Source organism: Teleopsis dalmanni, chromosome 1, assembly GCF_002237135.1.
Source record: "Teleopsis dalmanni isolate 2A chromosome 1, ASM223713v2, whole genome shotgun sequence".
NCBI classification, from domain to species: Eukaryota; Metazoa; Arthropoda; class Insecta; order Diptera; family Diopsidae; genus Teleopsis; species Teleopsis dalmanni.
This window is the reverse complement of record NC_051846.1, coordinates 164810208-164835737: the sequence shown is the minus strand read 5'-3', so window position 1 is coordinate 164835737 and position 25530 is coordinate 164810208. Positions and strand designations below refer to the sequence as shown.

The 25530-nt window shown below is 28.5% G+C and overlaps 1 protein-coding gene across 1 annotated transcript; it reads right to left on the bottom strand.

Annotated features, from left to right (window-relative positions):
* Positions 1–920: 920 nt before the first annotated feature.
* Positions 921–23558, bottom strand: LOC119666636 (eye-specific diacylglycerol kinase-like). Its single transcript, XM_038075917.1, has 3 exons — positions 23340–23558; positions 18375–19768; positions 921–960 (listed from the first exon to the last, which is right to left on the bottom strand). The coding sequence occupies exons 1-3, from the start codon at positions 23427–23429 to the stop codon at positions 921–923; spliced, it is 1524 nt and encodes a 507-aa protein (XP_037931845.1). The 5' UTR covers positions 23430–23558.
* Positions 23559–25530: the final 1972 nt, after the last annotated feature.

Genomic DNA, 25530 nt, shown 5'->3' with positions numbered 1-25530 from the left:
TGAATAAGAAAATATATAAGACATATAAGAAAAATTACGATTAACTTTTTTATAAGCATTAAGATTTAAATTATTTTTTTTTTTGTTGCTTTTTCATAAATTACAGTTATCATATGTATGATAACGATAGTCCGTGGTGGTATTAATTTCTACCTATTTCTCTTCATTTTTACGATTGGACGCCTACTGCAATCCATCTCAAACCGTATTCTTTAGGAATGCTTTTTAGTTGAAACTCGCAGACTCGTGTGCTTTGGAAAACGTGCTTCAAATTTTAAAATTTTCCATTTTAGTAAGTTTGATGGAATTTTTTGCTCTTAGCGTTTAAGATTTTTGCTAGTAAATACATTGAAATATTTATATCTAATATATACATTTCTATAAAGCGTACCACGTTCTTAATACATTTAATACCGAAAACAAAAATAAATAAATAAACATTGTATTAAAGCATTTAAGCGCACATATGTGCTTTGGTAAATTTTGTCTTAAGTATTTTTTGGAACCGCAATTTTTTTAATGAATCCTTAGGAAAATTTTCACTTGTTCTTCAAAGCTTTTGTGTATTTCCTGGAAAAATGAATGAACAAAATTCTTTAAAATTCTGTTGCATTGAATATTTCATTATTTTGCAAGTCACGTTAGAATTTGTTTATGTTTTTTGTAACAATATTTTATGGAAATTTTTTGCTTTGCTTTAAATTTAAATTTAAACATTGGAGAAGCACACATAACAATTTGAAGTTTTTGATTTACGAGTTTTCGGGGTAGAAACCTTTGTTGAAATTTTTTTTGTTAACTTCATTAAATGAAAATTTCTTTAAAATGAGTATTGTATGTTGTATTACATTAGTGAGAAAATGGAAAGTTTCTTAAATAAATAATGTAAAGTTAATTTAATTTATAAAAGTACTTATCACTTATGATTCAGCAAACAAAATAATTGTTAAAGGTACGTACCTGAAAATAAGAGAAATAATAAAATAATTTAGTAAAAATTGAAATTGAAAAAACATTTTAATTAATATAAAATATTTGTATTTTATTATAAAATAAAAATAGTACTGAGTTCGAGAGGTACAGCGTAGAACCTGTACGAGCATATAAAAATAATTAAAATGTATGTACTTCATTTCGTCTGAGATATTTAATCAATAATTAATACTTTATTATAAAGCAGGAGCTTTGTAGTAGTAATAATAAAGCAATTAAAAGTAGATGGAATTAGCTAACACAAAAAAAATCACCACAATGTTACCTTAAAATCTGTGGTAGGAAGAAGAACCTAGGTGTTATGACTGATTATAACAATAGATTACATCAAATTCCCAACAATGCCAAAGCAATGAAAAAATTATGACCAAAGTTCTTTCAGATGCACACTAATAATTCCTACTGAAGAAATTTCTGCGAACTAAACGATCAAAAGGCAATACCTTGCAGTTTTTTAAGATGCACACTAATAATTCTTACTGAAGATATTTCTGCGACATAAACGATCAATAGTCAATACCTTGCAGCGCTATTACTAATAGGATTTTAAAGAAAAACCATACCGAGAATAAAAGAATCATTGACAGGTTATCTAGGCGCAACCCTCATGTTGATATTTCAAAAGTATCATTATTATCAACGAGACTATTTCCATAGATCAACGACACTATTTCCTATTTTCAAACGTAAAGAAGTGGACATTCTTAAAGAAAGGCCATTCTTTGAGATTTAATGGAAGAATAAAAGGAAGTATTTAGAAGTATCAAAACAATAATTTTACATGGAAAAATCATGTGATTGAAATTAGATTATCTTGATACGGATTAAAATGTTCAACAGTAATTTAAGAACATTAAGAACAATGCTTTATTCTGCGTTATAATATGTTAAAAAGACCAAGATTATTGTGTGCATACTTAACTTTTGAAAAGGCAGAAAATAAAAGAATAGTACCAATCTGTACAGAATTTGGTTTTCAAAAGTATTTGGTATATTTTACATTATACCAAATGTCGTTGATGTTTAACTGATAAATTTTGGAAAACAAAAAGTTAGTCAGCATGACTCGATAGCGCTCGCCATTCACCGTAAATGCAGCTCCTTCCTCATTTCGAAAGAAATAAGGACCGATATGGACACCAGCGTGTAAATTATACCAAATTGTCAATTTTAATGAATATAATGATGATTTGTTAACGGTTTGAGAATTTTCATATACGACAATTTTGTTTATTGACGCAGCCATCTAGGTCGATTATGTTGACCGTAAAATGGATGAAGTGCTCTATGAACTTCGCGAGAAAATAAATTTTTTTTCTAAAGTTAATTTCCACAAAATGGAGGCATTGTTCTACCGTTGAATGATTTATGATGAATTGCCAAACTTTATTGAACAGAATTGAAAATACAGTTTGGCATTCTCAGCTAGCAAACCATACTCAAAGATATCGATAGTTCTAATGCAAGTAAAAAAACACTCTATATAAAGTATGTAGTATAATCAACTGTAAATCAAATTAGGAAATATTAAATGGACTAAAAATTAGTATTAAAGAATTTAATTTAGTTATTTGGATACATCGATTTTGAGACAATAACGTTAATTATGTAGTTAGATTTTTGAAACCGTTCAAATTAAGTGATATTTAAAGTAATATAACCAAATATGTGTTAAATTTAAGAATACTTAATTGTTGTTTAACCATTAACAAAATTTAATACTTGTTTAAGTTATTTGAATAAACTGTATCTGCTATCCCATACGGAAGGATTGACCTACCAAGCATTTATATATGAAACACCCTTATGATATTAAAAATTTAACTAGTATCTAATAAATTTTGTAATAAAAATTCCCAAAATTTATTCGAAACTTAAATATTTTTTAAAAACCATCCGGTAAAAACCATTTTACTATTAAGTTCAAAGCATATTTCTGAAATATTTTATTTTCGTTCAATTTTTGAGTTAAGGTCAATTACTTTAATGATAGGAAAAATAATATAAACTAAGAAATTTTATATTAAAATAATTGATTTTATTTCGACTTAATTAAGAAGGTTAAATATATGAACTCGAATGTGTCATAAAAGGAAAGCATTGAGTAAACTTCAAATATTTTATGCGATATTAAGTAAGGCCGTGGTTAGGCCGAACATAAAACAGTGGTTTGAAGTTGAAATAGGCACTGAAACAGTGCATAAAAATAGATAATTGAGTAATAAAATGTATTTAATTTTGAAGTATGCTTAAAATTCCGAGCAGCTCCTGTTTATGTGCGACTCAAGTATGTGTCAAATAAGTAATAAAAGACAGATGCCAACAGCAACAACAACAACAATTACAATAACAATAACAAGAAAAATAACTTCTAAGTTATTACGAATAAAACAATAACAACAACAGCCAGCATACTTAGAACGTAAAGATACATTTACCTATCTCAGTACCAACCACAAAACCAAAAAGATACATTTATAGTATACAAAGTATAAGATAAGATGAATTCATATAAAAGCCAAAACAAAAAAAAAAAAAAAAGAAAAGAAAAAATAGAAAAAGAAATTAAAAGAAAGGACAAGTAAAGCAAAAATCTGAAAAACAAACACAAAAACGCCATTTTGACACGTTTTGAGTGTGCAATAATGTTGCAAATTAAGTAGCGAATGAAACATTTTGTGTTTATTATGTGTTGTTGGTTGTTTAGTTGATTATTTGGTTTCTGAGAATTCTCAGATACATTAGCGCAACAACAAAATTAAACAATTCGTCGTAAGCTTCTATTGGGAACAACATAAAACTTGATAGAAAAACATCAAATATGTGCTTCAGAGTACCACGAACCTTATGGATTCACTTGTTTCCCTAACATTAAGTATTGAGTGAGGTTGTTTCAGTTAAACATAAAACCAATGAAATCAGTTAAGTAAGTAGAGGAGGGTAAGGATTTAGATAGTATAAAAGTGGAAATGTTTACAATATTGCCATAGCGAAAATGTTATATACCAACTTTATTGATAGTAGTAAAACCTTTGCTATGATAAAAGGAAAACTTAAATGTGACAGGAAATTGAATCAAACGAAAAACTGCGTTGTTGTCTATTAGCGATTTGATGCTTTGATGCTTTTTGTGGTGATATTATTGTGGTGTTGATGATGAATGTAATATTTGATTTAATTTATAAAAAACATATATATACTTTATATTGGCACAATAACAAAACATAAGAAAAATAATTCATTACATTGATTTAGAAACTTACTTCTATTTTTTGTTTATTATATTGCAATATACACGTAAATCTATGTTGCAATATATACTATAAATCTCTGTAAATCTCACTTATGTATACCTCGTGTGCTGATTTACTGAGCTGTCTAGTTTCATTATTTACCAGTACATGATGACAAGAAGTTACCAAAAAGAGCACCAAAAATAACCAATATCTAAAAAACTATTTTGACAATTTTTTTGTATTTCAAATCGTTTAATCTAAAACTTAATTCGTTCTGAAAGTTCATTAATTACGCCTGATAAATATAGTAATCGTAAGAAACTAAAAGCAGTAAACAATAAAATAATAGCAGGTAGAATTATTCTAATAATTTCAATAGTTTCACGGTGTAATAAATTTCGTTTAGTATATTTATTAAAAAATAATATAAATATTAAGTAACTCAATTTAATTTATTTGAAAAATTTTCTATAATTTGTTCAAAGTTTTACAAAATTTGTAGAGATATTAGGGATTATTCACTAAGGGTTTTCTTAAGCAGAGTAAAATATTCACCTCGCCTGCTTGTATATTTTCAATACTTTTTGTGTACATATTCCATAAAAAGTATGGATACTTTTTGTGTAATTATTCATCATATGGCGAAAATGGAAATTTTGCAAACATTTTCTTTTTAAAAATTATACTTTTCATTACTAAGCCTTACATATTTTAGTACATTAGCTATCTAATGACGAAAATGAAAATTTATCAAACATTTTCTTCTTAAAAATCTTTCTTACTATGTTTTACATATTTGATAAGTATTTTAATTATGTATTGGTGTGTATGCTTTTAATTATAATTTTTAAAATAATTTAATTGTTTTTTAAATACAAAGAATTTTCCAAATATAGTTAATTAATTGCATGGCTCACGGTGCGTATGAGTTATATTTTAAATAGTAGGTATGTGTATAAACGTTTGTGCGTATTTGATGCTAAATGTGTGACTGTATTTCAGTTTAACACAACTATACCACCGCTTGAAGCAATCTTCAATGCTAATTTAAGTCTTTTACTCCTTTTCTTTTAGAGACCACTATCGGATACAGGCAGTATTATGTCAAATTAATACGGCGTTTGGTCGTTCATAGTTGTTTAATTTTATTTATCTAAAACTTTTTCAAAACTCGCTCGTTTTTCAAATAATAAATTTATGACTTTTATTTTAATATTAATAAATTTCATTGCTTTCTGTTCAAAAAGACTTAGATGTGAACTTATTTAATATCATTATTAATATATATTTTCTATTTAATCAAAAACTTTAATAAATGTTAATCAGAATAGTATTATTTTATTAAGGATAATAATAGTGAACATGATTTTTGAACGTTAAATTTATGTTTTCAATTTAAAATCAAATTCTTTGATAGTAATATAAACATTTATATAAATATTTAAAAAAAAAAAAGTTCAATCTTCTCTATTAGTTAAAATAAGGAGACTCTTAGGTATATTATAACATACTATACCTCCAACTCAAAAAGTACGCGGATTTTGTAAATAAAACACACAAATTTAAATTTTATTCCAAATTTATTTTACCTCCTTCAAAGTATGCTTCTGAAGCGATACACATATGATAACGCTAAACCCAATCTTCCATACACTTTTCGTAGGCCCGTGCAGGTATGGCTTTTAGTTCCTTCGGCGAATTCTCTTTTACCGATTCAATCGACTCAAAACGCTTACCGGGAACAGAAAAAAGTCGCACGGATCGAGATCTGGCGAATATGGTACCTGAGCGATTACAGTGGTGCCGTGTTTGGTCGTAAAATCGCGTACAACAAGAATTTTCCATAGTAAAAATCGCTAAATGTACTTATGGTAGTCCCACAACAGCTGCTGTAAACAAACTAATTGACAGATGGCGCTTAAATTTGTACCATATGTCAAGAAAGGGTGTACTAATATAACAAAAACTTTTGAAAAAGGTCTATTACTTAAGGAGTAGTTAACAAACAACAAAATCCGAATACTTTTTGAGCAGAAGGTATTTATTAACTAGTAGAAAGCATTAGTATTTGGCTAGATTGAATATGTTATCAAATGAATTTAACAAAAGATTACCCAAAATTAGTAGTATTAAATACATACATTTGTACGAAAAAGCGTACTTTGAAAGAAATTGGAGTGTAGGCAAGTAAAAAGTTAATTTTATTAAAGATATCTCTAAGACAACTGTAAAAATTGTGTACATAAATGACACAAATTAATTTTTCTTAATCAAATAAAGATTTCTTTTTTAACTGTTTACATCTTAATAAAATGTAATACATATTATTGCATATTTTTAGGATTGTATAATATTTATTTATCAATATGAAACTGAAGACAAAAAATGTTAATTAACTTAATTATAAAACAGGGAATTAACAAAAAAAAAAGGAAAATACATTTATTTTTATATGTTCTACTACATATTAAAAACAAAAACTAGGTCTACTCCACGAATTAATCGTAGTAACTTCGAGTAACTCTGTATATACGCAAGTGTGTACCACCAGCAAATTTTTGAGTAAAACAAAGCATCTAAAAGACCGTAACATCCCTGTCGAAATTTGTAAATGCTACACAGAGTTTACTCGTACATTTTATTTCAAGTAAATTCGGTGTGATGCGTAAATCAGCTGTTTTGGTTTGAATGTAAATTTTTACACTAAGCAGGTCCATAAAAATCTGTTTGAAAAGCTTATTTTGGCTCTTTATTTGTGTTACGCTCTCAATTTGTACTTTACTTGTGTTTTACTCGAGTTTTACAATGAGTAGCTCGTGGAACATAGTAATGTGAAAGATAAACAGTAAATTTGCAACAATAATGATGGTGTCTTATAAGAATATGCTTATACTCGTATGTGTAAAATTTATTTAAATGGATTGCAGCGAAAAACTAAACTATTTATTGCCAGTAAGTTATTAGAAATTAAAATATTTTTCGTTAATTATTGATTTATAATATAACATTTTTTTTTAACGGTATGTCTACAAGGAAGTATCATAAAACCACTATGTAGTGAGGATTTTTCTTTTGAGAAATATAAGTTAAAGTAAAACAAAAATGTACTAGGACGCAGAATTTTTAAAGGTTTGATTAAATTATTACTTATATGTGTGCTTAAACCTTTTCATTCATTATTTTTTGAAATGAATTATTGATTTTTTTTTTTGCGTACTGAAATATTTTAAGTTCGTTATAATTTAATGTCTTTAAGGAGAAGTCCTTGTTCCCAAAAATGTTCAGTTATGTACCCATATTAATGGTTAGATATATACGTTAATGATACATATTATGGTTAGAATATAGCAGTATTGTAGTCATTAATCGTTTTCAATAATATTTTTCCTATAATATAATTATTTACAACAGGACTGTCTAAAGTACAGCCCTGTTTTTGCTACTCGCGACATGTTTTAATCTACTGAAATCACGCAAATTTTTTTTTGGTGTACTAGTGAAATTACATTATTTTATTTTTATGGTACACCAAAAAAATAAATTTAAATTGATAGATTAATAAAACTAAATTTAACTTTATAACCGCATTTTTATTTTTTGTCGAAAACAACTATGGTATTTACGTATATATTTCTTTCTGCGGCCACTCAATCTGTACAGTGATTTTTATTGACTCGCGATCACGTCTGGTCTGGACAGCCCTGATTTGCAATATATAAAATTAGTTTATCTCGCAATGCCTTTTCTTTGTTTGCATTTTTTTTTTTAAATTTGTGAATTATTATTATATAAGTTAATTAAAAATATATTGCCACTAGTCACTAATCGATTCTTTTTATTTTGATTATTTATAAATAGTTATAAATAAATAAAATAAATAATATAAATACGTAAACATCTAGATTTAGGATCAATTTTATTTTATTTTAACTTTTTCCATATGAAATAAGTTGTGTCAAGTGAAAATAAATGCTTACAAGGAATTTTCTCACTCATCCTCATGTATTGGTTGACAATCAATTGCGATTAAATGAAATCCTCCTTCACGTGCAAACATAAGTGAATTGCTGACATAATTGTGCCTATTTTGCGAAACGGCCTATTATCCTTCATTGAACTCATGTGTAACACAATTTGAATGATGAGCCAGCGATGAGCCAGCAATGAGCATGAATGAATAAATTTCTCATTTATTTTGGTTGTAGAAAAAAAAAAGTTCAAAGTTCAGTGAACTAGTGAACTTACGCTAGAACTGTCACTAATAAAGTTGAATACGAATATATTTATATTTAAATATATATTTAGTTATATATTTATATACATAAAGGACCACACATTTATAGCTCGAAAAAAAAAGAATCTTATAAAAACAAAATCAAACAAATGATATGGATTTCAATTGCTTAATTCTAATTTTTTTCTCACTGTTGCATATTTTATATGTTGGTTTTTATTATCCTGACATCTCTAACATCATAAATAAAAATGGAGCAAAGATAGCACAATGACAACTCAGTTGCCAAAATAAAAGTAGCATCAAAAGGAAACACAGCATCTTTACTTAAGCAAGTACGAGTACTTTATGATTTTTATATATAAGTATGTATATTGAAGGAAGTGTATATAGGGAGGACAGTATACTCGTATATATTTTTCCCAAAATTCCTGTTGCGCTCCTCACATAAAATAGGAAATGTGAACGAAAACATTCTACAAAAAAGAAAAGATAATTTATAACGCGGGTAATAAAACATTTTCCGGAGCAGGATACAGTTTAATTATTAAGCTGCTTACATACAGACGACTCATTCGTAGTGGCTGCTGGCTGCTTCCTGCGATGTGATTGCCCTTTAAAGACTTAAACGCTCCTATTTATTGTCACTAAAAGGAGCATTTTTGGAATTTATTGTGAAGTTTTTTTTTTTTAATAACTTTTCTCGTGACTAAGTGAGCTTTACTGTTTACTTGTTACTATGAATTTTTGGTGAGTTTCACTTTGAAGTCGTCTCCTTCAGCAATGAATTATGTGTTTTATAATTGAGTTGAATTATGAGAATATAAGAGTGAGTTACGGTATTTAATTACAAGCACAATACTCATATTTTTATGCGCAAAGTAGAGATGAAATTTTAGAATTTTTCTCAAACAAAACAATTTTGTTGAAAGTTTAGTAGAAAGTATGTAGAAGAACATAAACGTTTTCAATGAATTTTTGTTATATTTCGTAACTACATCAAGTTACTCAAAGGGAATTTATGTTTTCAGTTTGTCAGTTTTTACAAAAAACAAATTCTTTTTTTTGTGATTTTTTTTGTTATATGAAATTTTATAGGTACACGTGTGTAGGGAAAATTATAAAAATTTTGAGTCAGGAAGATATAGGAAGATGAGGTCTTCATATAAAATTCAATGAATCCAAAATTTGTTCTTTTGTTAGCGAAATTTAGAATTTGTTTTTGTGCAGCGGTGCTTCAAAACTTTTATTAATTTACGATATTGCTACTGAACAGCTTTTTATAAACATTTTTTTTGAACATTCTGTATAGACAATTTAGTAAAGGAGTTATTATAGAGAATTTCTATACCTATCTCTATCCAAACGTGTTATTAAATTTTTAACGTATTTTCAAAAGATGTTAGTGTAGTTGAACTGATAAAGAAAAAATATATACTGATATATATATACATAGCTGTGAAATATATAAGCAGGACTATAGTTGTCTAACATTAGTCTAACACGCGTAAAACTTAGAAACCACATTATAAATATATATTATATTATATATATATATTATATTATATATATTATATATTATATATATACTGATATATATATACATAGCTGTGAAATACATAAGCAGGACTATAGTTATCTAACATTAGTTTAACTCGCGTAAAACTTAGAAACCACATTATAAATATATGGTAATAACTAAAAGATAATATAGTTTACAAAGTAAATTATAAATGGGTCACTTGATTAAGGTGTGCGCTGACTCTGAGCTTCAAATTTGGCAGGACATGTGTTCGATTCCTGGTATTTACACTCTCAAAAAAAAAATAATTGTAAATAAATAAATACAGAAATTATTTTCAAGACCACTGATGATGGATATTTGACGATATTCGAAACAGCTGTATGGTCAGTCAAAAATTCATTTAATTAAAATAATGTAAAATGAATTTTTGTTATTGTAGTTCACTACTGTTCGAAAAATCTCTTTATTTATAAAGTAAAATATAAATATAATATAAAATAATTCTAAATAGAAAAGAATTACTATGCATTGAAATGAATTTCAAATCATAAAAATATTGGAACTCTTTATTTTTTATTTGATGCATGAGCTGAAATAGTTGGAATTTCATTAAGAATTTTAACTCGACATCCCGAATTAGGACGTCCTGAAGATTTAATTGGAGATTATCGAATTTATAATGTAATTTTTACCGCTAATGCTTTTTTTTTAGTACTATAAAACCTATTAAAATAAGAAGATTTTGAAATTGATTAGTTCCTTTATTTCCTTTAGGTGTCTTTAGGAGCCCTAGATATAGATTTTCCATAAATAAATATTATAAGATTTTTAATGATTGAAAATAAAAGTTTTGTTAGGCAAATATAAAGAAAAATGTTTTTAAACTGAAAAAATTATGAAACTATTTAAGTAATTATTATGCAAATATACATTATTATACGAATCCATAGTACTACAACTAGAAATTAAAGAATTTTGTAAAAATAATCAAATTAATAAGACTACTCAAAAAAATTTAGTTATAAGTAATAAATTCACTTTGCTAACTCCGCGTCTTATCTGGCTAGATCCGGAGTTGTGTCACCTTTTTACTAACAGATACAATTGTTTATATACACATATAATTGGAAAATAAATCGTATTAGATTTTAAACAGGATAAAACATGAGAATACCCTAGTTTTATACAATATAGTAGAAACATTTTTCGTAAACAATTGATGATCGAATCAGGATGGTAAAACATCAATGTGCAAAAATATAGACTTTTCTGGATATAGCTGAAATCAAATACAAAACTTTCGCTAATTATAGATAGGGTGGTATATAATAGTTCATCAGTGGACGCAGTACGACAAACAACTAAATTCGAAATTGAATGTGAAGAAGAAGAAGAAAAAGAAGTAGAGGTAGAAGAAGAAAATAAAGAAGGAGAATAAAAATGAAGAAGAAGAAAAATTGGAAGAAAATATAGAGGAAGAAGAGTAAGAAGAGAAAGAGGAAGAAGAATAAGAGTAAGAGAAAGACGACAAATGGAATGAAGATGAAGATAAAGAAGAATAGAAGAAGAAGAGAAAGAGCAGAAGAGAAACAAGAAAAAGATTAAGAAGAAGAATAGAAACAAGAAGAAGAGAAAGAGAAGAAGAGAAGGAAGGGAAAGAGATAGGAGACAAAGGGGAAGAAGAAGACAAAAAAGAAGACAAAAAAGAAGAAGAGAAACAAGAAAAAGAGAAATAAGAAAAAGAGAAACAAGAAGATGGAAACAAGAAGTAGAGAAAGAGGAAAAAGAAAAGGAAGGAGAATAGGAAGAGAAGGAAACGAGAAAGATGATGAAGAGACTAAGAAGAACAGAAAAAAGAGGAGAACAGAAAGAAGAAGAAAAGGGAATGTAGAAGAAAAAGTTGTGAAAGAACAAGAAACATAAAAATCTAAATACATCAATAATAGAATTGTAATGTAAAATTTGTCGAATATCTATCTTTTAGAAGAAAATCTCAATCTCAATTTGTCGAATATCTATCTTTTAGAAGAAATACTCTATATAATAGAACAATAAAGAATTAAATGCTTTTTATCGGAGTATTATTACGATATGGTGAGACAATGAAGATAAATTGCACGACAAGAGATGACGTTTTCGTTGTTTTACTTGTGGCATTTGTATTTTTTGATACAAAACTGCAATAAAATATGAGGTGATTTTATAAATCGCACATATACTAAACCAAACATTTCATATTAATTTTTAATTTACTTGTTTATTGCACAAATTATAATTGTATTTACATTTAACATAATAAAATTAATTGGCTGTGAATTGCAAGTTGAAAATGGAATATATTATCGTAATATTGATACAAATTAAATGAAATACCAATCACACCAAATTACATAAATCATTTGTGAAATGAAAATGTACGGAGTAATAAAATCATAAGTTTACTATATTTATATTGCATATATTTCAAATTATATTTATTAGTACACAAGTGCATACATTAAAGTGCACACGAGCATATAGAGAGTGAAGTAAATATTTACATATTGAATTTATGTCAAACTGTCAAAGCATCAAATGTCAAAACATGCTAAATGAATAAGTTCATTACTAGTCACACTTCATACATGCACTTCATAGCACTTACAATCGCATTATAACACATAATATGTATTATTAGGGATGCCAAGTATTTTTGACAATATTTTCAATAAGGGTTACCTACTGAAAAAAGGAAACTAAAAGTATTTGAAGTCAGAATTATAATAAATATAAATTATTCCATCGAATATCATATACGGATATTATCCTATTTGTAGCAGTTTTAATGCATATTAAAGCATTTCCCTTGAAGTTAATAGTTCTTTTAAATTATCACATTAAATTTCTTATATAGAAATCATTATTAAATTTCTATACTACAACATCTATTTTAAATGCACCTAAAACCGTTTACATGTAAAGATAATTCGAAGTTTCACTATTTCATTCTACACACTATACAATGCTGCAATAAATACCATCAGTCTGAAGGATAAGTGTCAATATGAAAAACTATAAAATTTATCTTTTCCACAAGCACACACTTTAAACTGATATTTATACTCATACTCATTCGTTTTAATAATCCTCCTCATACTAATTCCCATACCCATTTGTTCACTCATATCCATAACCATAATTTTGATGTTATATTTCGCGTGTTCATCGATCTTATTAAAAATTCAGATCATCATTTTTATGGGTACAACTTTTGCTTTACGGCTTCACTATGAAATTGACTTTTATGGTTAAGTTGACAGGAAAAGGCTGCTACGACGTATAGCACCAATGGGGGCAAGATTGGAGTGAATTGAATTGAACAGGACTGCATTCCACTGTGGAGCGATGAATATAGTTGCCTGACATAAAAAGCGTTTTTGATGATGGCATGTAATGATTGTGTTGATATGTGTGCACTACATATGAAAACCTTTCCAGCCCTGGCTCATATCAGCGTGTGATTAAATATGCGAATGTTGAGTAGGAGTAATGGCATCTGCAACCGCAAAGCGACTGTTAATACCTCTTTTAAGTGGTCAGCAGAGCACATCAAATATGCAACATGCGTATATGAAAAACTGTTATGAAAATGTGAACGCTTAAAATATGTTAACAACGATTTTGTAAATATTTTATGCAATTTTTTAAATTGCTGACAATATATTTTAGTTACAAAAGTATCTAGCAGAGCTGTAATTAAAAAGTGAAAAGAGATTACTGTAGTAAAAATGGACACAAAATGACAATGAAATCCATAAATGCATAAATTAAAATGGATATAACAACGAAAAATTTAATTTTACATATACAAAAAAATTGGAATATACGTTAATTACGTTAATATACGTTAAATTTGATAATGGCCTTATTAGCTTTAAATCTCAAATAATAACAATTTATTTTTAATGTGTACTGTTAAAAAATTTTTAAGTATATATAATAAAATAAGAAAAGAAACAAAAATTAAAGTCGTCTTAAATACTGCAATATCGTTCACAGCGTTACTAACGTGTTATAAATACAAATAAAATACATTTCTTATTGGATCTGATTTTACGATTTTAATTCCATCAGAAACAAACAAAAATTGTAACAAGACCAAAAAGAGTGAAAAAACAGCAAATACAAGCAAAAGTGCTATCTAACTGCATGAACAAAACTAGATGAACATATTATGTTGAAGCTATTTGAGCCAGTGCACTTAAGCACTTTTACTCTTTCTTAACTCGAGATATTTTGAAAACCCCTTTTCACACCTTGACTGGATTATTGTTTATCAATTCATCAGACTAAGCAATAATTGATTTCATTGATCATAATTGATCCCCGAGGACCACATTAAAATTTCTAAAGAAAACCACTTTACAAATATTCTTGACTTCCTTATCTATAAAATACTCAACTCTAACAACAGAAGTAAATAAGATAAAATGAGTCCTAAAGACATTAATGACTACTCCTATTAAACTTACAAACAGCATTTTTAAACAACTTCCCTTGTTTTATGTACCAGTATGACATCAAGAAATGCTGAATCAGTATTCTGCTGGTTTTATTATTCTAATTTACAAAAGCGATTAAGCATTCTTCATTAGCTAACTATTCATACAAATGAATTATAATAAAAAATCAACCTCTTTAGCAAACGAAATACTATTTATTTGGACTGGACGTAATACATGGTCATTATATTCTATCATATTAAACTTAAACTACATAAATATCCATAATTTTCTTATTTATATATTTTCCATCTATAAAAAAAAGTGATTCAATGTAACACTGACCTGCTACGTATGTTCAAGCTAATTTTCTGTGTAATTTTTTTACGATTTAATAAGTACATTTTTATTGACAGTAGCACTCACTTTTGTAATAGATTTTTATTTAAATATATATTTATATTTAAGTTTCTTTGTTAAAAGTGTACTTTACGCTTGCCACTTTCCATCAGTATATTACCATATTATAGAGTATTAATAATACTTACACACTATGTATAAAACTTAATTCACATTCATATATTTATATTTTAAACATAAAAAAAGTACTAGAAAGTATCATAATGTTGCAACTAATAATGCACTCAATTTGTTTTTCAAGTATTTTGGTTTTGATATGTAGAAATAAGATTATACATTTCTCATATTTCTAAAACTAAACAACAAAGAAAGCTGGGAGAGCATCAATCAAACCTACCAGCTAACGAACAGCACAATCGCATGGTTCACTGACAGCTCGCTTACGGAGGAAGGTGCCGGAGCCGGCATAGTCGGACCAGGCAAGAAGCATTGGGACAAGCGCTGTGAAAAAATACTAGCATCTTCCCAGCAGAAATTTACGCAATCTTAAAATACGTACTTATCAATATTAAACGGAGTTATCAGTGTAAAAATATCGCAATACTAGCAGATAGCCAAGCGGTGATTAAAGCACTAAACTCGCATCAGAAGACCTCAAGTCTGGTGCAAGATTGCCTTGATAAGCTAAATCTGCTTAGCGAATCAAATCAAGTGTCAATTCTGCGAGTACCGGGACATACTGGCATACACGGAAACAAATACGCAGACAAACTAGCCAAGCTAGGCGCAGCCACACTGATGGTGGGGCCCGAACCTTTCTGTAAATTGAGACATGCGTAATATGTTCTCTCATAAAAATAAAGGAGAATCAGAATAAAAAGGTTTACTGGGATTATATACCAGGATTAACATAATACAAATCACTTATTGGTACCTATTACAATAAGAGATGACAGAATTGTATGGACCTTTCAAAAGAAAAACTTAGAATCATCATAGAAATTCTAAACTAAAATACCACCTTACGAGACTGGACATACATACGGATGCAAACTGTACATTCTGCCAGGAAAATGAGGAGTCGGGCATACATGTGCTTTTAGAATGCCCTGCGATAATGCACCTACGGAATAGACTCCTGGGAATGACAATAAAACGGAAAAGGCAATAAAACTTCTTCAAACTAAAAAGTAGGTTCTATACTGAAGCATAGCTTGTTATTGTTGAGATCAACACAGAAGTAACAAAAGTATTTAAATTAGTTTTCAAATATGATGGTCGATTCTAATTATGGTAAGACCTATGCAGAATTATCAATCCAAAAATTATACGTTAAATTTTTCAATCTACTCGTGTGTTTAGGGTATTTTTTTTTTACTTTGAAACCTATTCAATTGTTACAACCTGTTTAGTTACCTTTTTAGTTATATACTATTTTGGATAATCTGCTTTAGAGACGTACATTTACATACATATATACATATAAATATCTATTTAATTTATATATATAAATAATATTTTAACTTGAGCACAAACAGAGCTATAAAAATAAGTTCCGAGAGATCTTCTTGATGTCAGTCCCTGAAAACAATTTTTCATAGTCTTGTTTATGCTTAAGTCAAATTTAATGACACATCAATGTTTAATTGACTTAAAACTCAATATTTTCATTTATTATAAAAATATTTCACATTCTCTATGGATTTCTAATTTATATAAACTCCTTTTTATAAATTTCGGTTGCAATTCACGATAAGTTAACATTAGTAACTAAATGGAATTTAAATTCAAAATTATTTTTCAATTTTTTAATCAAAACTCATATCTGGCAACATGTGATGTATTGTCCAAAACATATAAATTATGTTCCTCTTCACAATAGAATCCTTATTTCTGTATTTTGGTTTGAAAGTAAGTTAATCAATTTTCGTACTGACTTCCTCACGTTGACCCTTCTTAAATGTTAAGATACCATATAAGTAACTTTTAATGAACGAACATATGCAAGTGGATTTGTGACTTTAGTTTTGGAGAGTCTAAGGCTTAAGCAACTCCACTGTCCGTATAATGAGAACAATACCACAAACTCATTCTTTCCTGCTGATGTATGGCTTAGCTTGCTCCTATGCATTGTGGAATTTGACATGCTTAATTTGTTGCCTGTTCGAAAATTTGTGGTGTATTTAAGGAAGCTTTGCAATTTTGGGCACAGAAAGTAGCATGTTAACATCCAATAAGTTGTCCCTTTCAGTTAGGAAAGTAATTTTATGTTTGAAGAAAAAAAACAAAAAAAAAAATGTTTTGCTCTGAAGGATTACTTCTATATTTAGAAGATAGGATTATAAAATATTTAAAATGCATTTAATTAAATTTCGATGTGGCTTCCAGGGAATATTGAGTAAATTATTACAATAGAAATCGAAATAAATAATTGCAAGTAATACGTATATATGTGAGCTTACAGGTAACACGTGTATCTATAATTTATTTTAGATAAGTTGATATATATTAGATAGATATTAAAACTTTCAATTGACGTTTACCCAATAAAATTGAAAAACAGATTTGGAATTAAGACATATTTTGTGTTCAAGCAAAAAGTGATTATTGTGAGATAGAAAGTATACTTATATTATTTCATAATAACAATATTCCATTAATAAAGTATACAAGATAGTGTTTTATCTTATTATTCAAAGGAATTATTTTAACTTCTATTAGAACAATGAAAGCCACTTTAATGTACAAGAACATGAAAATGGTAACATCAAGTCTTCAATAGAAAGCAATGTTCATTATAAAGTTAGTGCAAGTGTATTCCAAAAACGTACACTGATAAAAATTAATCAATCTTGAATTAAGAAAAAAAAATCTGAATAATTTAGCTTCAATGCAGTGCCTTCTTATTTTAATTTTGAAAAATATGTGAAATAAAATCCAAAACTATTGATCGTTTCCATTGGCATAAACTGATTTATGTTTGTTTACATTTTACATATAAAACATATGACAAGACAGGTATTGTTTTGGTAATTTCCCATGTGGGAAATTTATTTTATAGGCTGCATTCGACATTTTTTGCCTTAAATCAGTTGATTTATTTATAATGAGTTAATTTATATGAAAGCTCTTTGTATGGTAATACCATGTTTCCACTGCTTTTTTAATAAGCTACTTATGTAACTTTAGGTAACTCTAGTAAGTTACCTGGTCTAACGAAGGCAATGGAAGGTCACTATCTGCATAAGCGGCCTAAAGGAGACAACTGGATAAAAGGTAGCACTAGTCACTAAATATGGTTCATTGGGCTTAATTTAAGTTTTTAATTTATTTGATGAGTTTTTAAAAATTTGTATATGTATTACTATACTTGATTTAAAAATATTTTTTGAATATATATAAAATATAATTCAAAAAGTTATAGAACAACTTATATTAATATATTCTGCAAGTAATAAATGTATAATAAATATTTATAAAAACTTTATATAAACTCTGTATGAACTCAAAATATAACAAAAACACAACACATATGTCAAACATACCCGTCTCCATACATGCCAGATGAACCGGTCATTGCTAGCGCCTTATAACGCGCTTGCTCATCTGTTGGCAAAACAATATCCACAGAACGTGAACGAGTTGCATTTATATTAGGCACCGTTAAAAAACAACCATCCTCACTTGGTTGTAATTCCTCCGTTTTACCTCCAGACGAAAGTTTGGAAAAGCATGAATCGACTGATGCAGCACGATCACGCTTCAAATCAGGTACAGTTAAATAAATATCACGTACAACAAGTGCGTGTTTCGCTGCTGTTGGCGAACCACAAGTAGCCACTGTTGATGCTTCATCAATTGAATCAACCGTATCGACTGAAGATTTTTGTTCCTCTTCCTGTGAAACATTTTCCAATGAATTGCCAGTAGGCTCAACAAAAATAGCCTCTTGACGGGAAATTGAACGACGACGCGGTCGCATAGCAGATGGTGATGGTGGCATAGCATTATTGCCATCATCTGCAGTATCAACAGTAGAACAGGTACTAAACGCGGGTGGTGGTGGTAATGGCAAATCGAGTGTTGATTGTGGCAGCAGTTCTAATGGTGAAATTGGTGGTGGTGGTGGCAATTCTAACACTGGACTACCGCATACCGATAATGAAAATGAAGGCGAGACAGGTGGTGAACCTGGTTCGATGGGAAATGAATACGGAAAAGGCGGGTAATCACCATTCGTTGGCGATAGAGTAAATGTAATGCCGCAAGGTGTTGTTGGCAATGGCGGCAAAAGTGTATTACCAAAATGTGGTGAATCATGTTCAGATTCCTCAAGGCCTTCATCCTCAGATGTTGTTACCGAACTGCCAATTGTATGACGTCGCATTTGTCTTGGCATACGTGTACGTGCTTCATCTATACTGCTGCCTAAAGCGCCCAGACGTATGTCCATTTCTAGTGCAACATCATCGTAATCATCAGCAATGCCAACTGCTTCAGTATCATCATCATCGTCAGCATCATTATCATCTTCATTATCATCATCATCTTCGTCATCGCTATTTTCTGAGCTAGTATAACTATAACTGAGCGTATTCAGTTCACGATGGTCAATAAAATAACGCTGTTCAGCAGTCACACGCTTTTGATACTCTTCCAAATATAGACAGTGTATGCAAGGCGGTGGAGTTTTAGTAGAAGAACTGCGACGGGTTTTGACACGTCGTGGTACTTCCAGAAATGTGCCGGAATCGTCACTACCCGCAGAAGCTGCTGCAGAATCAAATGAATGCGAACGTTGTGTATGCGGTTGCGGCACTTGTAACAAACAGCCATCTGAAGAACGATCTTCTGCTGATGAAGATGATTGTTGCTTCAGCAGATGCGAGGAGGAGCGTTGTGCTTCAAGTTTCATTTCATCAAATGAAGCGGAGCGCACCTAAAATATATAGAAATTCACAAAAAAAAGACAAGAAGAAAGATTTATTACAAAAATTCTGCAACTTTGAGTATTTTTGCTTTAATTAAAAATGCGGACAAAATGTTGCATGCAATTGAAGTTATAATTAAAAGCTTGCAGTAACATGGAGTGCAAAAATTAGAACGGAAATGCAAAGCAGCAAAATTAGTAACACAAAACATGAAATGAAACGTAATTAAAAAATGAAAAATTGTGGCAACACTCACATCTCTAGAGAAAAATTACGAAAACATAAATCATTTCAAAATCAAAATAAACAATTTGATGTGTGTATTATTAAAGCAGATTTTCGACGTTTCCCATATAATTGAGCAAGCAATGCACAATGCACACGAATTCAAAGTCAATAACTCGTTGCATGTCAAGTTGCATGAAACAGAAAATGCACAACTCCCTGAATAATTATTCCCCGTGACGGAAATGCTGGAAAAAAACGCGTTGAACATGTTACAGTGCAGTAATGCAAATTTATTTAAATTACGGTTTTCCCAACGATTCCCAGCGGAGCAGTGAAATGAAATACTTTTTTACGCAGACTTTCACTTTTCGACAGTGCGGTTCGCAAATTTATATTCGTTACACTTACTGTTAAGTACTGCTATAACTCTGGGTATATCTGAGGGGGATTAGTAATTCATTTGTTGTTATGGTAACAAGAAAAATTATACTTATACAACTGTCAAATGGATTTAAAATGAGTTGTTGCATTTTTAATTGCGTCGGTTTTTTTACATGTAACCCACACATATAATTTTATTGCACTATGTTGTGGTGGACTGGATTTATGGGTCCTCTTGCATGTTAATATGGTCATTGGTAAATATATATGACATATACTCTGATGTGTTATTTTAATTATAATTCTCTTCCCGTGGGTGGCTTACACGCAAAGAAATGTGTTCACCATCGTCATGCATTTTTCATATTTTTATATAAATTTTTTCAAGTGGACTTTAAAGGATTAATTTTATTTGTTTAATTTCCTTAATTAAAATATGTTGTGCGAAATTAGAATAATATTTTTTCTCTCAAGTCGGAATGTATTTTACATACCTATATTGATATTTATATCATATATTTATATGATTTATAATATTGCATGTACACAATAAATATTTTAATAAATCTGCAATAATAAAATATTAAAATGGCCGCAATAATAGCAGATTAAAGGTGTGAAAAATAACCCAAATACTGTTAGTATGAGCGACATTATCGGACAGAAGATAGCAGCAGAACTTAAGACTTACAAAGATCTATAATCGGTGTTATCTGAAAGAAGATAGCGGCAAAAGTTAAGACTCACAAAAACCTATAATCAGTGTTATCTGAAAGAAGGTAGTAACAATAGTTAAGACGTACAAAGATCCATAATCTGTCTTATCTGAAAGGAGGTAGTGGTAGAATTTAAGACTCACAAAGGCCTATAAATGGTGTTATCTGAAAGAAGGGTACTAGAAGTGGTAGAAGTTGAGACATATTTAAACCTATAACGTTATAAAAAAATATAATTTTTATCCTTGTGCTATCTATAAACTATAATCGAAATGTTGATAAAAATAATATATAATTTTTAAAAATAATTTAAAAAGTTGTATATTATTTGAACAATTGGCTAATTAGCTCGTTTTGAAAACATAAAGAACATTAAAACAATAAATTAAAAGAAAAGTTATTTAAAAAATTTCTCTTTTCGACAGAAAGAGAAAAAACTTTCAGAAAGACTGATTAAGACAAAATGTTTGTCAATTTATTCGTAGCAACTTTACTGAAGATATAAAATTTGTATCTTTTAAAATAAAAAATTTATCAACACTTTAAAACCTCAATTTTTAAACTTTAAGCTATAAGGGAAACTTTAAGAGAATAACGGGTTGAAGATTTGGGCTCAGTGGTTCACCTAATGCTAGTTTTTTTTTTACTAATTTTCAATTATAAAAATAGGGAAATAATTTTTATCATTTAGTTATTATTTATTTATTTATTATTATAAAGAGGTTTTTCGAACAGTAGTGAACTACAATAACCAAAATTCTTTTTATATTATTTTCATTAATTGAATTTTTGGCTCACTATATAGCTCAGCCAAGTATTGCTAAATACCCATTATTAGTGGTCTTGAAATTATTTCTTATGCTTAATTATTCGTAAATAATTTTTTGTGCTTGCAAGTACCAAGGACTAAAGTCGTGCCCTGTCAAATTTGAATTTCAGAGTCAGTGTTTATTAGTCAACTGACCCAAAGCCGTACTTGACTTTTTTGTTCGGATATTTTTCTGGAGTTTCGTTAATCTGTTGTAAAAGTTTTATTATCAAAATCACTTGTTGTGTTTATATAAGAACGAAATCATAAACCAGTTCTAGAATAATTGAAATATTTAATAATATTTTTATTTTTAATTGCTAAATTTTTATAATATTCTGTTTGTAGAGGCAAACATCAAAATCATGTTTGTTGCATGATTTAAATATTCTTTCTTATATATAGAACCTAATCTAGGAACGTAATACTAAGAAAGTCATGCTAATGTTACTCCACGGGGGAGACCAATATTTTGTGAATATTTATTTATTATTTATAATTAGAACTGTATTAAAAATTAAATATTGGAATTTAAAAATTTTTTCAATATTCTTCCTATTTTTATTCGATGATACATTTTCTGTCATGGGACTTTGACGAAATTACAGAATTTTTAGTTATAAAAAAAAAGTAATTAAGATATAATTTATTAAAATATATATTATTAAATTTGGAATAAGGTATGGACTAAAATATTGGACTCAAAATATTGTTAAGAAAATTTAAGGAAAGCAAAAATATTATTTTGGACTCAAAATATTAAGAAAATTTAAGGAAAGCATATGCAAAGAGGTAGGTTGAAAAAAAAAATAAGTTTTTTAAATTATACGAGTATAAAAAAATTTGTTAAAATGTTGTAATTATATACTATTATTATCATTCCTTTTTTTTTAATATGTTTGATGTGAAATCTCAATATAAAATGTCGAGTATTTATTTACAATTATAAGTAATTGCAATACTTGACGTATGAGTAACAAATTGCAAATGCTTAACTTCTTTTAACAAAATAAAATGCAGTCATATTTTTAATGAAATTGCAACGTGAAAACGGAACCATTCAGCAATTTTAAACCAAATTAATTAACATCGTTTTAATAACAAGGAGTAAATTGAATTTCATTTTTATGAGTTTATAAAGTACATAAAAACACCATTAAAGGGACTCCACGAAAATAAAAAATTTCATGCATTTTAAAAAAGGGAAATTTGCCGGAAACAATGTTTGGCAAACATAAAAACGACAACGACAACGGCAAAAACAAAAACAAAAACAAAGCATAAAAACTAAGAGCATAGAACACAAAGGCACTATGATGAGAATAAAAACAATTTAAAAAAAAATAAAAAAAATGTCAATAAAATATAATTAAACATTGACAAAAGCAACAATGCTCAAATGAAAAGCGACATTTTTTTTTATTTCAGCATAAAACACAATCGCACCTGTTTTGGTACCTCCAGGCTGTTTTGGGTTTTCATCTCGGCGCCAGTTGGTGTGCGGGACCGTGTAAAAGTTGTGCGTAAACGCTGCATATTTGTTGTAAAGGCCTCCAACTAACACATATAAAATATATATATAAGTAAATTTAATTTTTGTTGTGTTGTGCTGTATGTATATTTGTTTATAAAACTTTCTGATTGATTGTTGTTGATTGTTTTCAGTTGTTGTTGTTGTTTTTATTTTTATTTTTATTTTGTCTTATTTTAGGCGCTGTTTTTGCTGCTTTGTTGTTTTGTTGTTGTTATTATTACTATATTATACAGAAGTTTAAATTTGTTGTTTTAAACAGCTATTCGTTGTTGTTCTTTTTGTAATTGTTGTTGGATTTTTTGTTGTTGGTTTAATTATGCTTTTCGCAAAACAGTTTTTTTTTAACGTCAAATCGTCTTTATGGTTTTGCTGCGGTGTGTACGAGTTTGTGTGTTGATAAAAGGATTTTATATTTTCTCTTAAATTATTTTTTGCAAATTTCTTTTTGCGTTTTTGCTCCAGCTCCACAGTTGGCAAGAGAATTGTGGCAGCAGCAAAGGGTACAGCAGTTGCAATGACTGAAGTATATCCCATTGTTCAAGTGCAAATGATGACGTTGACTTTTGTATTTGTATTTCCTTTCTCCTTGATTGCGCTTGTTTATTTATTGTTACTCTGCTGCTTTTGCTATTGGTGCTGCTGCTAGTATTGCTACGATGTACGTTGGCTTAAGTTCTGTTGCTTATGCTACTTGCGTTGCAACTTCACGTTAATATTTTCACGCTGTTTTTTTTTTTTGTTTTTTCTTTTTGTTTCCAATCGTGTATTCTCTGTCAAATGCTAGTAATGCTGCAATGGAGTAAAATAAAGAGCGACAAATAAGCTTTAAAGGTTACAAAGTGCTTTTAGCAGGATATGAATTTTAATACCAAAAACGTGTTTATAAAATTCTTCAGAAAAAAAAATTAGAAATTGTGAAAAGTATTGTAAAAGTAAAATCTTCCACTTATTTTTCATTTTAATTTAGTTTTTCTGTTTTCTTTGCCAAATTCACTAAAAAATATTAATTCAAAAAATGTTCAATTCCATTTAATCTTGGCTCATTTGATGTAGGGACCAGATTGAATAAAATAGAATAGAATTAAAAAAAGTTAATTAAAAAAGATTTGTCTTAATCCTTAAATGAACTAATTTTGCTAAGAAATATTAATCATAATAGGATATAAGATTTAACTACATATACTAGTATTTATAAATTAATATGAAGTCTTTGTTAAAATACTTATTAAATCAATAATTAATTAATATTTTCGATTTATATTTTAATAAGATTTAGTTTAATCGGGCTTAAGGCTTAATACTCATATTATTAATAAATAATACTTATTATTATTTTTAGAGGATGTGGCACTGCGATCTTCAAGTCTATTGTGCCCCCTTCTGGGTTTAGAGTAGGTCTCTAAGCTTTATTGCGTCAATAAAAACTAGTATAGAACCTTACTTTACAGAGTAAAGAAGCAATAATCTTCCGTAAGAGTATATATTCCACAGGAGTCTCTATTCTGTTTGAGCATTAGCGCAGAGTATTCTAATAGCACATGTGTGGCCAACTCCTCATTCTTTTCATAGAATCTACAGTTTGCATCCGTAAGTACACCCAGTCTTGTAAGGTGGTATTTTAGTTTACAGTGCCCTATTAGAATTCCTGTGATGATTCTAAATTTTTTCTTTTTAAAGGTTCATACAATGCTGGTATCTCTTATTGTTATAGGTATCAATAAGTGATTTGGATTGTGTTAATAAGACTTGTTTTTGTTAAAATTTTTTATATAAAATTTGATTTTAACTTCAATGTGACAGTAATCACAACTTTATGTATTAATAGAAGCTGTGGTATTTAATAGAGAAGTTTCGAAAAATAGTGAACTACAACAATTTTAATTTTTTTATTTTTTCTTTTTATATTAAAACTCTTTTTATGTTATTTTAATCAATTCAATTTTTGGCCAACCATACATGTGTTTCGAATATCACTGAAATATATATACCCAGATATGTACTTGACAATACTCAAAACAGCGTTATATTGTCATCCAAATTTCAATAAACCAATCAAATTGTTGTTGTTATTTCTTTATTACTATTTGAACCGTTCTAGTTTCT

Coding starts and splice junctions, on each gene's coding strand:
- LOC119666636 (XM_038075917.1), bottom strand. CDS start 23,429: ATGCAGCGTTTACGCACAACTTTTACACGGTCCCGCACACCAACTGGC. Junction 19,769..23,339: donor GCCTGGAGGTACCAAAACAG/GTGCGATTGTGT, acceptor TATATATTTTAG/GTGCGCTCCGCTTCATTTGA. Junction 961..18,374: donor TCTGGCATGTATGGAGACGG/GTATGTTTGACA, acceptor TCTTATTTTCAG/GTACGTACCTTTAACAATTA.